The sequence below is a fragment of the Chenopodium album genome, chromosome 2 (genome assembly GCF_948465745.1).
Source record: "Chenopodium album chromosome 2, dcCheAlbu1.1, whole genome shotgun sequence".
Classification (NCBI taxonomy): Eukaryota; Viridiplantae; Streptophyta; class Magnoliopsida; order Caryophyllales; family Amaranthaceae; genus Chenopodium; species Chenopodium album.
The window spans coordinates 78,654,357-78,667,222 of NC_137835.1; the positions used below are offsets into that span (position 1 = coordinate 78,654,357).

The 12,866-nt window shown below is 35.5% G+C and overlaps 1 protein-coding gene across 1 annotated transcript; it reads right to left on the minus strand.

The window, feature by feature from the left end:
* Positions 1-2,965: 2,965 nt before the first annotated feature.
* LOC145588868 (uncharacterized) lies at positions 2,966-10,994 on the minus strand. Its single transcript, XM_081645465.1, has 4 exons — positions 10,616-10,994; positions 10,118-10,433; positions 5,083-5,242; positions 2,966-3,649 (listed from the first exon to the last, which is right to left on the minus strand). The coding sequence occupies exons 1-4, from the start codon at positions 10,805-10,807 to the stop codon at positions 3,196-3,198; spliced, it is 1,122 nt and encodes a 373-aa protein (XP_081501591.1). The 5' UTR covers positions 10,808-10,994; the 3' UTR covers positions 2,966-3,195.
* Positions 10,995-12,866: the final 1,872 nt, after the last annotated feature.

The following is a 12,866-nucleotide window of genomic DNA, read 5'->3' on the forward strand; positions in this document are numbered from 1 at the left end:
AATTCAGTAAATGTGAATAGACTGTTACTCTTTCCCCTCACTTTCAAGGTGTTTGTACAGCAAACATTATTAGACCAAAATAACTGCGAGAGTTGAGTAACTAACATGAACCATCGAAGCCTTGGGCTTTTGGTAGGTAAGACTGTGGGCCACTAGGCCAGCTTTAGCCCAAACCATAGAATCGGTTTCACAAACCAAAAATTAAGGGAATCAAGCCTTGAATTAAGGGCAAGGGACAACAAGGTCCCGGGCCTACGAAATTAAGAGAATTAACACTTCTATCAGTTGCTCTTTTCATTTTTAATTATACTTGTATTAAAGAGATAAATAATTAAATCTTTTTGTTTGTATTAGGCAATCAAATTTATCTCTAAATCAAAGACAGATGTCAACAATTAAGGTACACTGATTAAAAAGGAAAGAGAGTGGAAGCAAATTTCTTGAAGATCACATGTGGGCCACGTGACTAGCACACACCTGTGCCACTATGTGGGGGTACGGGGTACCAAACACAACATTGAAGGCGTTGACTTATTAAGTGTTACCCTAAACTATATACAGCAAGACAGCAACACAGACACAAATATACTCTCTTCGTCTCTTTTTGTTTAACCTGTAAGATTATTTATGATGAGGTGTGTATTTGAGATCGTTTTGTTGTATTCTTTGGTTAATTTTCTTATTTACAATCTTTTGTTTTCGCTCTCTACACAACCCTAATCACGACTTCTGTATATACATTTTTTCTTCATTTATATATATGTAAAGTGAATTTTGCTCTTTAAACAATCAAAATAAGAAGGAAAAAGGACACTATTGTTTTATATGGCCGAGGTATATTCTATATTTGTGATTTAAGTTAGGTCAATTATATATTGGGATCAATCTATTGAGCAATTGGCCAAAGATTGGCGGTAACCATTAAATCAACAAAATGCATTTAATTGGAGAAGAAAAAAAATCTATGATATCAAGGTTGCGTAATTTATAAGCTTATGAATTCATGATACTTTAATAATAAAATCTTATATAAAACGATCTTACATTAGAAAACCATTTCAATTAAATCTTATTAATGATCTATGCTCAATGACCTATACCACCAAAGTTTTAACCATGCAATAACATGATGTGTAGTTGTTGGAATTTCTTAATATTTGTTTAGCATAATGTTAATAAAATAATTATTGTGGCCTTGATGGTAGGGATCCCTTATCTTTTCTCCCACTCTTAAGTGAATAATCCATCTTATGAGAAATCGGAAGTTTCAAACAGGTATGATAATTTTTTTTACCTTCTAATAAAAAAAAAAGACATTTATTATTAGAGGTATGTATGTAGTGTAAAAATGTTGTTCTTGGCATAGCAATAAATTAAATTTAAGTATTCATCTCCTACTAATCGATTTTAAGCTTAAAATGTTAGTTGAAGTTTTATAGGGATTAGGGACATCATATCATGTAGAGTGACTAGTTAACTAATGAACGAAGTAGACTTAATTAATGAGTATTATGAAATCTAAAAGTGACAAAATTACACAAAACTTCATTACTATATGCATTGTTTCAATACGTTTAATCAATTTAGGGCTATACCATTTATTCAATTTGGGTTACTAGAGTTTCATCATATAAGGTAAAGGCACGTATTTTTCGTCATTAAGCAATATAAAGTTATTAGGTGAAAATAAACTCTTTCAAGGTTCTTTATTTAGACACCCTTTTAATTAAGATTTTTACAATTTAATTAAACTATTAAAGTATTTTCATACACATAGTGCATCATGCATTTAATTTAAAGCTCATATAGTCTATAAATTACTATTGCTTGATCATTTTCACAATTAATGTACAAGAAATAGTTTTCAAACTAGTACGGGAAATGTTGGAAGAAAATATTGCGAACAAGTGTAAGTCTTGATGCCATATAGTTGCTTTTACATACAATCAACTTCAAAAAAGGAGGTGCATTAGTGAATTTTTCTGTTTGTTATTAATTAATCGAAAGAAGATGCATTTAGACTAATTAGATTTGACATAACATGACAAGCAATTTCATTTATTTAAGAATATGATAAGATTTGAAGGAAACGTTACCTAAAAATGTTTTTGAATGGGTCACCTTTTCTTAATAACACTCCTAATAATATTAATTGACATTAAAAAAATGTGTGACTCGAACGATGCGTCAAGTTATTACTTTCGGGATCATATTGGATCATATTGCACTATTAATTATTAATACGTGTTGAATAGGTGAGTTCGACTTCTTTTGTTTATTGTGAAAACCTTTGTTAATTAATTTTGCTTGTTTTGTAGATGTTTTATATGTTTAGGTTGATCAGATATATAAAGAAACATAGCAAACTCTTCTATGTATTTATTCAATGACTTACGAAAAAAACGATGTATTAAAATTTTAAATTAATTTGCAACAACAAGCTAGTTGAAATTAGCAAATAACATAAGTACAAAAGAAAAGAAATTTGGACAAGTAATGTTTAATTTAAAGTTATCCGAGTAAGCTAAGATATACTAGTGTTTCAAAACAAAAAAAAAAAAAAAAAAGCATGATGTATTAGTAATCTAGAATAATCTAGTATGTACCTTCTATTTATTTTTATTTTTTTAAGCTTATACGAGCAATAACTAATACCTTTGATCTTTGAACCTTACCTCTAATTATATCGTCGTCATCTATGACTTCAAGTTTTATATAGTTCGTATTTTCATATATAAAGTGCTCACTTGTTGGACATAAAAAATCTTATAATTTTGTCAACCAAACAATTTCATCTTATCACGATTCTTAGCAATTCTTACTTCCCGTTAATTTTTATGCCAACCAAACAGCCACTAATGTATGATAGATTGATGGGTGAACCCAAAAGCCACATTTTTAATAATGGCCAGTCTTTCATAATTAGTCCAATGATGAATGAACGCAAAATACATATACCCATACGGAGTATACTAGTGTATTAAAAACAATTTATTTCCATTTCGATCTACTTTTACTTACTTTGTACTTGTATATTCTTACACTGGTATACACTTCATACGAAGTACATACAATGATGTATGATTATAATACTGGATAAAAAAATAAAAATAAAAATAAAAACATAATTTTACATATACCCCTTCTTGAATCTTGACCGTGATCTAAAATTAAGTTTCAGATCATCTTCGGTTTTTAAATCTCTAGCAAGAATTTCTGAATTTCCTCCGCAACAGCCTTGGGGTACTCTTCTTGAGGCAAAAGAGCACCGGGTACTTCAACAAACTTAGTGACCCCTTTAGCTCCTCGGAGAGCTTCCATCTCAGCCTTTGACCTCTTAGGAGCACCGGAAGTTGAGACTACTAGAACAGGAATGTTCCCCTCCATGGATGCAAAAGTATCAAGAAATTCCTCTCGAGATTTGACAGGATCTAGGAGGCCTGTCAAGAAAGCAGCAGGTACATATCGAGCTCCTTCCTTCTTTGTCAACGCATATCTGCTCTGCACAATTTCTGGGGTAACATTTGCAGGATCGGCATAAACATGAGACTTGTACTGGGATTGAATTGCATTTTCGTTACTGACAAGAACATTATACATCATCCAACCCAAAGCTGGGGCCCTTAAGGTTCCCCTGAGAAGCCCATACCTACAATTTTACAAGAAAACCAGACCTAAGTCCAGAGTTGAAGAGAGAATAGATTGTACAATGCATGAAAGATCAGGAGCTGCACTATGGTTTAATGTAACACAATATACAATACCCATGTCTTTAATTGAAAGGTCACATTTCTGTTACATACTGTACGTCTGTACCAAACAATATACCATTTTTAGATTAAGCAAGGTAAAATCTTAACCTTCCTATATATTATCCTTAATCATATACATATATATTCACCCAAAAATTAAAGAATATATCTATACGATGATGATGTGAAAACTTGAATGGTGATAGGCAATTATATATTTATGTCATTGTCCTCGTCAAATGAGTGATATACCAAGGGTCTACAAGAGCACTGCATGAAAACTTAAGATTATAATTATAAATGATAACAAATGCTGATAGATACTTATGCTCTAATTTTTCAAACATCAAGTTGATCATTTCACGTGATAGATTAATTATGTCATTAACTCTATTTCTGTCAATGAATCCCGGTCAAATATAGCATATACTAAGGGTCTACAAGAGTACTGCATGAATACTTAAGATTATAAATGATAACAAATGCTGATAGATACTTATACTCTGATTTTTCAAACATCAAGTTGATCATTTAACATTAAGAGAGACCATACCTAACATCTAGTACTCAAAATGTCTCAAGGAACATTGTAAATGTATACCTTCACACTGCCAACCTCTAGTACCCCTTATCTCATGAAAAAAAGTTCTCTATTATGTTACACGTGAAAAGTAAAGACCTAAAGAAAGGAAAACTCCCTAATGCATAATAAGCAAGACAATTTTTATAAAGGAACCCCCCCCCCCCCCCCCCAAAAAAAAAAAAAAAAAGAAAGAGGAAAAAAAAAAGAGGGGGGGGGGGGGGGGGGGAGGGGCGATGATGTGAAACTTAGACAAGTGAAATAATATGAAAAATTGCCATTAATACTAATGAGTCCCGACCGTGTGTGGCCTTCATTCAGGGACAACAGGATAAATGCATGTAAACTTAGGATGATCATTGTAAAAGATAACGATAGCCACTTGTGCTTCAATTATTCAAGCATCAAATTGATCATTTAATGTCAGAGAGACCATACCTTACATCTAATATGCAAATGTCTAAGAAATATGAAAAATGAATAAGCCTCCTAACCCTATTTATAAATTATTGTGTCTATAAATATTTTGCACGAAGGAAGAACTACAGAAAGGGGATATACACCTTAAGAGAAGGTAAGACCAAAAATTGTGACATTTTTTGGAGAGGAAAAATACTAATGTAACTTTCAGCAAATATGTAGATGTCAACTGCATATATGATATTAGTCATATTACAATCCTTGTAGTGACCATTTGACAACATTTTAGAATCTGTGAGATGTTTTGGAGAATTATTCAGCATTTAGTACCTGGATTCCATATTGGTATCACGTCCGAAGACGATTGGAAGAGGACCAGCCCAGGTTGGAGCTACAGCTATGATGGCTGCTGGCTTCACTAAACCCTTCTTAGCAGCTAGGACTGTCATAGTGGCAGCATGTCCACCCCCAACAACCACCAAATCATTGCCTGTCTTTGTACCAGAAAAGCATAAGAAATATAAGTAGGCACATAAAGTTTTGATGACGATAAAATTAGTACTCTTTAACATATAGAACCTCAATGCGTAAATAGAAGTTCACAGGAAGGCTTGTAGCCTAAGACATTAGCAGCAATTAGCTTCAAAAATGTAGGGAAAAGCCAAAACAGCAAGAATTCCACACAAAACACACTATCAGAGACTAAAAAAACTAGCAGCTTATATCAAACAATATAAATGTAATACTGAGATAAAAAAATACTTCCTCCGTTCCACAAGTATTGCAACAATTACCATTTTAGGAAGTTTCACAGAAATTGCAACACATTCCCTATTTGTACATGCTCTCTCTCTCTCTCTCTCTCTCTCTCTCTCTCTCTCTCTCTCTCTCTCTCTCTCTCTCTCTCTCTCTCTCTCTCTCTCTCTCTCTCTCTCTCTCATCATCATCACATGGGTTCCTATCTTTATGGTTTTCTTTCTCCTCTCCTCAAAATCCGTGCCCCATCCCCATGTTACAATATTTGGGGAATGGAGGAAGAAACAATCAAAATGATGAAACCAATTTTTATAATAGAAAAAAATGGTCGGCCAGAGTAGGCCATACTAAATGTAGCCCACATAGCACAAGGATTAACAAGGCCAACAGCCCAACATAATAGAAAACGAAAATAAGGGCAAAAGGCAACTTTCCACAGCCGTCTTCAAATATCAAATTCAAATTTATGCCAAGGTATTGGTGCTTTTTATTTGGCGATGCTGTTAAATTGCCAACAAAATCTAAAGGAAATTCTCCCATTTACCTCTGTTCTAACTTCTAAGAAGATAAAATTTCCACGTATATATAGAAAGAAGACAATCTCGTAGCATGCGTGCTTTTCAATTTATTGCTATTTGGGGTCTATAAGTTTCACAAGGGATGTATTCAAGCAAGAATCCAACCCCTACCTGAGTGATGAACATGTCCCAAAAATTTTTTAAAAATAATAATAAAAAAAATATAAATAAATAAATCGTGGTGAAGAGTAGTCAGTGGTGAGCTAAAAAACAAATTAGCACCCTAAGACTCCATACATTCAACAACCCAAAGCCACCTACCCCCCCCCCCCCCCCCCCTAACGGCAATTTTCTTCAAAGCCTATGGACAGAGGCAACAATTTAAACTGATTCATGGTGTGATTGAATTTTATGGCAGTGCCACTAGTGTGACATAAGCTTGGTGGCTTGGTGCTTCCTTGGCACTGCAAGCTGAAGGATTTGCAATTCAGCAAGGTCTGCTCAGTTCCTCATAATAAGGTATTCCAGGGGCAACGGCCTAACAGATAGTTTGCAGCTCATCCAGAGCCTTCAGAAGCACAACTTCACCTATTAGATTTAGCAAATATTATAAAGGACATTAGGTTTTTATGTAGTATATCTTCAGTTTGCTGCATCTCTAAGATTAGTAATCTGCCCTTAATCCAGCCCATGAAATGGCTATTATATCCCAGAGGAATGGGCTGCCTATCTTCCACTGTAATATATATACTGGTGTAAAAAAAAAAAATTATATCAGTTCTATCTATTTTGATAAATAGAGGGAACGTCAATATAAGTATAGTTTGTCAATGAGATGTAATTCAGGAGTAAGAAACCTTGTTATTAGAGACTAATTTCCTAATGTCATCAGCTAGCAAACACACTACTTTCTTGAGGGATAAATGGAAAGCAAGCCAAGGCACGCTCAAACTTCCATGAAGGAATGCTCATATATGTAGCATATACTCCGGTATCTAGGATATAATACTATCAATTTTAGGACAGGAAAAAAAGAAAATGAACAGATGGAAGCAATCGAGTACAGGCAAACATTTAGCAGCTATCAGCAGTTCAAGCAAAGAGCACGACATAAACAAATGCATGATATATAAATCCCTTGTACTTGAGGAAAAAGTGTACACCTCTAGGACATGAGCAAAAACAACAGCAAGAACATTTTAAGAAGACAAAAAGTAGGTACTACTGTATTACCACTTACTAGCAATCAAAGTGAGAAGCGCAAAAACAACAACATGAACAATAGAGATTGTTCGGAATTAGGCTTAAGAATCATTGATGCAGATGAGCCATCCTAAAATTTCCATAACACCAGCAAATAGGACAGTAAACTGATATCAATCACATCATACCATGATAATGAATTACATCCTCAAGTCTAGAAATTTTGCATTGACCATAGTTTTGTCACATTTCGAACCTACATATATTACCTTGACAAAAGTAAAAAGTTGGATACGATCGCTCATTCAAGTGACAAACATGCAGACTCAAAATACATGGGAACCCTATAATAAAAGTGGACATGAGTGCAGGGACCAGGGGTTTATGAAACGAATTATTGACTGTTGAAGATGTTTAGAAGTGCTTTTCATGATGCATTGATGTGAAAACATACATACACATTTCAGTTTGACTTCTCACACAACTCTCTCCTTTGTAGCTCTCCATATTCATTTCTCTAGAATAAGTGGTTCATGGGAATTGAATGTCCAAGTGAAATATAGAGTATTAAAGACTAAATATAGAGTATTAGAGACTAAAATTAAGTATCTTATTCTATTAGAGACTAAGACCATCTCCAATGGTGAGACTCAACTTTGAGTATTGAAATACAAAATGAGTTGTTTTTTACCTCCAATGGTGATATCCAACCCCACTTCTCAATTTAGCAACTCATGTGAAGTCTAATTTTCCAATGGTGAGACTTTCTAAAGTATACTAAAGTCACTTTCAATTTATGGCCCACCAAATCATATATAAGTTTATTAATTTTAGAAAAAAAATAAAATTAAAACTAAAATAAATTACAAAACATATTATAATGTTGATAAGGGCCCACACTTTTTGTCAAATGAGATTTAAAGTTGATTATCTAAACTTAGCAACTTTCTTTTGGAGCTGCTAAATTTAGATACCAACTTATTGGTATCCTTTGCAAAAAATATTCTCTCTCTCTTAAAAAAAAACTCACTCAAGTCTCACCATTGAAGAGGGTCTAATATTTTAATAGAGACTACGACAAAGACGGGATGAAGTGAAAAGTTAAAACATAATAAAATTCCAACATCATGAGGCTAGTATAAAGTACGAAGTCATAGACATTCAAGTACCATTTTTACTATGCAATTGATAGTTATTAAGTATTTGTAATGGACTGAGTTCGGTCACACAGCAAAACCAATGTAAAAGCAAGAATTTCTGATTTTAACTAACAAATACTACCCTTTGTCATTATCCCAAATGTGCCAACTAGTGGCTGCAACTTTAAGTTGCTGTTGCTTGGTATGGTTGTGCCTCACCAACTTGGTTGAGATAATGCTCAGAGGTCTCAGACCTTGTTCTTTCCTCTGCCAGCTGTTGTTTATATAAAGCACAAGTGGCCTGCTCAGATTCGTTACAGTATCTAATTCTATTAGAGACTAAGAGATATTTTAATTGAGACTAAGACAGGGACAGGCTGAAATGAGAAGTTAACATAACAAAATTCCAACATCATGAGGTTATTATAAACTACAAAGTCACAGACATACAAGTCCCATTTGTACTATTCCTCCCCCCTCCCTCCCCCCCCCCCCCCCCCCCAAACACACACACAGAGTTTAAAATTTACAATGAAAAATTTGTCTCCAAATAAGGGCACTCCAAACTTCAAGAAACCTTGACCACGAGATACGATGCTTACTCTCAAAAGCATGCTTGTTCTTGAAAGCAACAAACAAACTATTAATCCAAATAGGCAGAGCGTGGAATCTTAAGTCTACTTCGAAGGATGAAGGAATCCTTCCTATGTGAGGTGCCGCACTGCCAATTTTAATGCAAATAGGAGACCATCATGGAGACAAGGCCACGGACAATACATGAAGTAATGGATGGAGAGATGGAAGTTGAAATGAAGGTGATACGGATGGTGTGAGGAACAAGAGGGGAAGAGGTGGGGAAAAGGGTTTGAATCCACTGAATTCCCTTGTTAAGCATCTTAGATCTTACAACTTTAAAAGGGAATTAAATAGGATTCAAACCAAACATAACAAAGAAATCCCCTTTGTGATTCCTTTCCCTCAATTTACCTAAATTCCCTTCTATTCCTCCATGTAAACCATCAACCACTAAGTATATAATAGCTACAAGAATTTTTTTTATCTTCAATACTTACCCCTTCACCTCACCTCGCTTTAATATACTTATGTTTCAGCAAACAGTATTGATACTCCCAAAGCAGGCAAACTAGCTACTAGAAAGAATATTAATATTTAGATTACTAAAATAATTTACAATCATTGCAATATTAAAAGCAGAACAAATATATGATGTGACTACTGACTGAAAAAGGATAGTACACAACATGGATAGAAACCTCATCATTGTAAAGTCAGAGTATTTTACAATGAGAAATCAGGAGCTTCGGCAACAAAATGATACAAGTTACAAGAGCTCATCAGTCTTCAATCTTCATTACCAAAGAACTTGTTTTCTAAACAAACACTGCGACAAGGGTATGATAGTATGATACTTTGAAGGTTCGAAACAGACCATAAGCACAAAATGTTTAGAGAGATAACTGAGTGCAGCCCATAGATATGGATGTCTTCAGTACTTCAAGTCCATCTATCACAGCATTTAGCACAATGCAAATCACATAACAGATGGTTATAACTTATAATATATGACAAAACCAATATGATGCAGCAAAGCTCATCAAGTCGTCATACTTCAAAAACACACAAACACACACATACATTCTGCAGCCAAAATTTATAACACACATAATCAACTCGTAACCTATGAATATGAAATGTTCATAACTGTATGAGATAGCCATTTGAGCACACCTGGTTTAAACACAGGACTGACAGGAGAATTAATCAGATCAGCCAGGAACTTCTCCATGACATACGCAGTATAATCTAATTTCGGCCGGTCCGAGTTCCCGAGACCAGGCCAATCAACAAGAGTAACCTCAAAATTTTTGTCAACATCCTGCTCCAAAATTTCTGATACCACCAAATTCCATTCTTCCATTGTACTAACATCAGAAATTGTGGGTATCATAAGCATATTCTTACTAGGCTGAGAACCCTCCTTTTCATGTTCCTCATAATATATATTGATTGATTTATCACTGAACTTCCATTGCCAATAATCATTCTGAAAACAAATTCAACAAAAAAAACTAATGAAAATCAGAAAGTAATTCTATACCCTCTTCCATAATTCAACAACTTATAAATACAATGTTATCATAATAAATAAACCCAGAATTCCTTATAAATGACATAATTTTACAAATTTCAATAGAAAAATAGACAAAATTCCATTTAAAAACTTACCTTTTTTAAAGTAGAGGGCTTATTAGCAACGGATACATTAGAAGAACTGACCGAGGTAGAAGCATTAACTCTGAAATGCTTGAAATTAAGGGTTTTTGAGAAAAGAGTTGATTGAGATGATTTAGGTGAAATTAGTTGAAATTGAACTGGGAATTTTAATGGGGTAAATCGAATTGCTGCTGGAAATGCCATAATTGAATGATCTACTGATTCGAATAAAAAATATTAGGGGTTTAGGGTTTACAATTTAGTAGAAAATTAAGAATTTTGCTAATAAAAAAAAATAATATATCGCGTAAATTATGAGAGTATAATCGAATGTTCACTGGGTACGAGAGTATTTGACCTTATTTGAGTTCAATTTTTTGTGCCCACGATTACTTTGAATAGTAGTATTGCATTTTCATTCTTAGAACTTTTGTGATGCCAAGATTGCCAACAAGCTTAAAGATCTCCCATTAAAAATTAATAAAAGTATAATAAATAAATAAGTAAAAAATTATTATTATTATTATTATTATTTATTATTATTATTATTATATCTCAAAAACAAAAGGCATACAACCTACAATAAATTAGTGGGAAGCCGAGATACAATCTGGGCCCCTACTCCTCTAGCTATAGCAAATCCTACCCTAGTGAAGATATGAGCTACAGCACGAGCCCCAATGTCTTGCGTCGTCGAGAACCTCTGAATCCGCTTCAGTAACGCAACAGCCTCCTTCTCTAATTCCCCAAGCGAAGAAAAGGAGAAGGGAATGAAACCATATCCAATCGCCTGACATTGAGCTTCATACTTAACCCGCTTCCGATGAGCAGCATCAGCCACAACCCGCCCAGGAATAAAGTCAGATAGCCCTGACTGTGTCAAAGGAGAAGACCCTGTCAAATCAACACAGACATCGCAACCACGATCCCATGAATAAAGTAACACATCCGCAGGTCTGAGGGCCTCGTCGTTCCCTCCAGCCAACCCAATGTCAACCTCCTTTCTCGCTGAAATCCCAGAACGATAGCAAACATCAACAAGTGTATCCCGAACAACATTATGCCGATGTTTAATACCCACAATACCAGCACAAGACACCGCGTGATCACCGAAAATATCTCCAGCAAAAACCCTCGAACAAGCAGAGCACGACGTCGAGATAGAGAACAATGGAACACCCAACCGATAGGACAACACACAGCGATAAGTCTTGGCGTTCATCGTCTGACCCAACCCCAAAATAGGAACCGCCCGAAGCCAAGCAGAGGTGTGATCACCCTGCTGTGATTTCCATAATGCTGATTGTCGAGGAGTTAAAGAATAAGCAGATTCTGCAGAAGCGGTAATCTTTGTGAAATACATATCTGCCAATTTCTTCATGAGTTTAGGGGCAGCGACCTAACTAGGATTACTCAAAATGTCAGACTCCACTGTTCCATTAAACAGACACAACGCATCCTCAAAGGCTCGTCCAAGACCAACAATGCCAGCATGCCGAAGAAGTTGTGTCTGCAACCCAGCAGACTGCAACCGAGAAGCAAGAAAAGCATAGTGACGAACATCACCTGCAGAATAAACACCAAGCCCTCCAAACGCAAATGGTAAGGTGGCAAGCCACCATTGCCAATCACCAAACCCAGGCCCCAAAGCGGTAACAATACGCTCCAAGGAAGATCGAAGAGCTCCATCAAAAGTGCGTTGAGCTACCTCAAAAGTACTAGGAGGACAAGTACGTAATGCAAAGTAGAGTTTTGAAACTCCAGTACATGCCCTAAGTAACAACAGTTCACACTGAGGATCATCGAGCATAGCGACCTTATCCATAAGGGCAATGGTCTTGGTCACCCTCTGCATCACAAGCTCACCACTAAAACCAGAATCGGAACTAGCGGGACCTCCAAGCAACCTAACACCACGCAAAGGTCGAGCAATATTAGGCGGAAAGACACCTACCATCCTGCTTCGAGGGTCTTCCGTAGGCCAGAAAACTTCAGTTTTTTCCACGTTAAGACATAACCCAGAACGAGGTCCTTCCTCCATAATCAACTGCAGAACTTGCCCCACCACCAAAGTGTCACCAATAATCGTGTCGTCATCTAAATACCAAGCCTGAAGACATACATCAAAAGTCTCTCTAATTTTACACACCAGGGGTTGTAAAACCAAAGAAAAAAGCAAAGGACCAAGGGGATCACCCTGCTGCACCCCTTGAGATGACCATAAGGTTTGGTCCCCATAGTACAACCTGGCTGGATTAGAATA

Coding starts and splice junctions, on each gene's coding strand:
- LOC145588868 (XM_081645465.1), bottom strand. CDS start 10,807: ATGGCATTTCCAGCAGCAATTCGATTTACCCCATTAAAATTCCCAGTT. Junction 5,243..10,117: donor CAGTCCTGTGTTTAAACCAG/GTGTGCTCAAAT, acceptor GTACAAAGACAG/GCAATGATTTGGTGGTTGTT. Junction 3,650..5,082: donor GATACCAATATGGAATCCAG/GTACTAAATGCT, acceptor GTAAAATTGTAG/GTATGGGCTTCTCAGGGGAA.